The 2,500-nt window shown below is 29.6% G+C and overlaps 1 protein-coding gene across 1 annotated transcript in view; it reads left to right on the top strand.

The window, feature by feature from the left end:
* LOC122257104 (arylsulfatase I) overlaps positions 1 to 2,500 on the top strand; it is a 15,046-nt gene that overhangs the window by 1,346 nt on the left and 11,200 nt on the right. Inside the window, exon 2 of the mRNA XM_086551675.1 lies at positions 1,714 to 1,834. Coding sequence (XP_086407801.1) covers positions 1,729 to 1,834 — 106 coding nt within the window. The 5' untranslated portion in view covers positions 1,714 to 1,728. The remainder of the gene's footprint in view (positions 1 to 1,713; positions 1,835 to 2,500) is intronic.

The raw sequence follows: 2,500 nt of genomic DNA, 5'->3' as shown, positions 1-2,500 counted from the left end.
TAATGACCATAACAATAATGATATTAATATTAATAGAAATAGTAGTAATAGTAAGAGTAATAATAATAATAGTAATAATAATAATAGCAATAACTATTACCATTATCTCTCATAGTCTATGTCTTATTTTTGTCTCAAACGAGGTAAGCTTATAGGCTTGCTGGTGGGGGGAGGGGGGAGGGGGGTGCAAGCTATTAAAAAATGCTAATCACACATAAACAAAGTTAGGTAGGGAAGCCTATAGTTTCTTCTTTGAGTTTACTGCAATCTCACTATAATAATAATAATTATAATTATTATTATTATAATAGTTAGTAGTAATACTGAAGTTGTAGTGTATTACAATATCCAATACTTGTGAAGGTTTTTAAGGTTTAAAATTTCGTAACTGACTAACTGACTTCCGTAGGTCTTATTTATAGAATTTTTTTTATTTCACAAAAAAAAAGAAAAAAAAATGTTGTTTACATGGTTATCTCATAGATTTTTTTTTCCTTTTTATTCCGAAATTTTGGGTCGTATAAATGCGCTGATGAAAATGTGTAATAATGACAGTAATTAAACGGCGATTTGATAATGCTGATAATTATAAAAATGATAGTAATGGTAATAACGATAATGACTAATAATGATAATAATAATGATAATAGTAATAGTGTCATAATGATGGTGATGATAATTATCAACATGATAATAGTAACAATAACCACAATAAAGACAATAATAACAATAATGACCGTAGTACATATAATAATAATAATTACACTGATAATAATAATGGAATGATATTTATCATCATAATGACAAAACAATAATCATCATGACAAACGCAACAAGAACAAACATAAGAAAAGCAAAGCATAAAGAGAAGAAGACAATTTACAACAACAAGATATCTGAATAAAAAAATAAATAAATAAATAAACAAAAGAATAAATAGGTAAACAAAATAAAATAATTTTTTAAAATTGTCACAATCATAATTACATGTACGATAGTTTTCTAAAGGTAATTATAAATATATCTACACAGTTGTCTATGTCATAATCACGATATTATGAATATCATGTGATATCATGACATTGTTTTCATTATTGCACTTGTCAACACAAATTATCGTCATAACCTTTTTTTCTTTTTTTCTTTTTTTTCTTTTTTCTTTTTGCTAATGATAGTAATAATAATGGTGGTGATAATAATAGCAATAAAATTATATAATTATAACAATGATAATAAAAAACAATAATAATGATAATAATAATAACAACAAGGATGATGGAAATAATGATAATAACAACAGCAACAACAATGATAATATCGATGATAATGACATTAATGATGATAATGATAATGACGGTATTGATGATAATAATGATAATGATGATAATGGTAATAAAGATGATGATGAAGATGATAATGATATGATTATAATGATAGAAATGACAACACTGATAATGATAATGACAGTAATGATAATAAATGATAACAATAATGATAATGATGATAAAATAATCAACAACCTATTTGATATCACTACCACAATATCATAAATATGATATCATTACAATATATCACTGTATTCACCAACGCTACTTGTCACCACACATCACCACACATCACACATCACCACACATCACCACACATCACCACATATCACCACACATCACCACACATCACCACACATCATCACCATAAACTCTCTCTCTCCGCCAGGCACTGCGAGCGAGAATGGCACCGGGGACATATCTCTCTGCCTTGGTGGCACTGGCACTCCTTGTGGGAGGAAGTGCTGCCAGGCGCCCCAATATCCTCTATATCCTCTCAGATGATGTTGGTGAGTATTTGGAGTTGTGTGTGTTTGTTTGTTTGTTTGTTTGTGTTTGTTTGTTAGTGTGTGTTTGTTTGTGTGTGTGTTTGTTTGTTTGTGTGGGTTTTTGTTTGTTTGTGTGTGTGTGTTTGTTTGTATGTGTGTGTGTTTGTTTGTGTGTGTGTTGTATGTTTGTTTGTTTGTGTGTGGGTTTTTGTTTGTTTGTGTGTGTGTTGTATGTGTTTGTTTGTTTGTGTGTGTTGTATGTGTTTGTTTGTTTGTGTGTGTGTTTTTGTTTGTTTGTGTGTGTGTTTGTTTGTTTGTTTGTGTGTGTGTGTGTGTGCATCGTGCACACTCTGTATATTCTCATGTATATAGTTACAAAATAAAGTGTACATAAATACACAGACAGAGCTGTATATACATAGATACATAAAACACACACAACCACATATAAACATTCACGTAAATATAAAACACTGATACATCCAAACAAAATAAAAAACAGAAACGCAAACACACAGAAACAAAACCAAACGAACACACACACACAAACAAACACCCAAACAAACACAAACACACAGAAACAAAACCAAACGAACACACACACAAACAAACACACAAACAAACACACAAACAAACACACAATACAGAATCAAAACACGATATAAGACGCAATAAAATCTCACCATT

This window comes from Penaeus japonicus, unplaced genomic scaffold, assembly GCF_977035675.1.
Source record: "Penaeus japonicus unplaced genomic scaffold, GWHDUDI00000001_assembly GWHDUDI00000025, whole genome shotgun sequence".
NCBI classification, from domain to species: domain Eukaryota; kingdom Metazoa; phylum Arthropoda; class Malacostraca; order Decapoda; family Penaeidae; genus Penaeus; species Penaeus japonicus.
The sequence above is the reverse complement of the archived record's forward strand: the minus strand, read 5'-3'. Positions and strand labels throughout refer to the sequence as shown.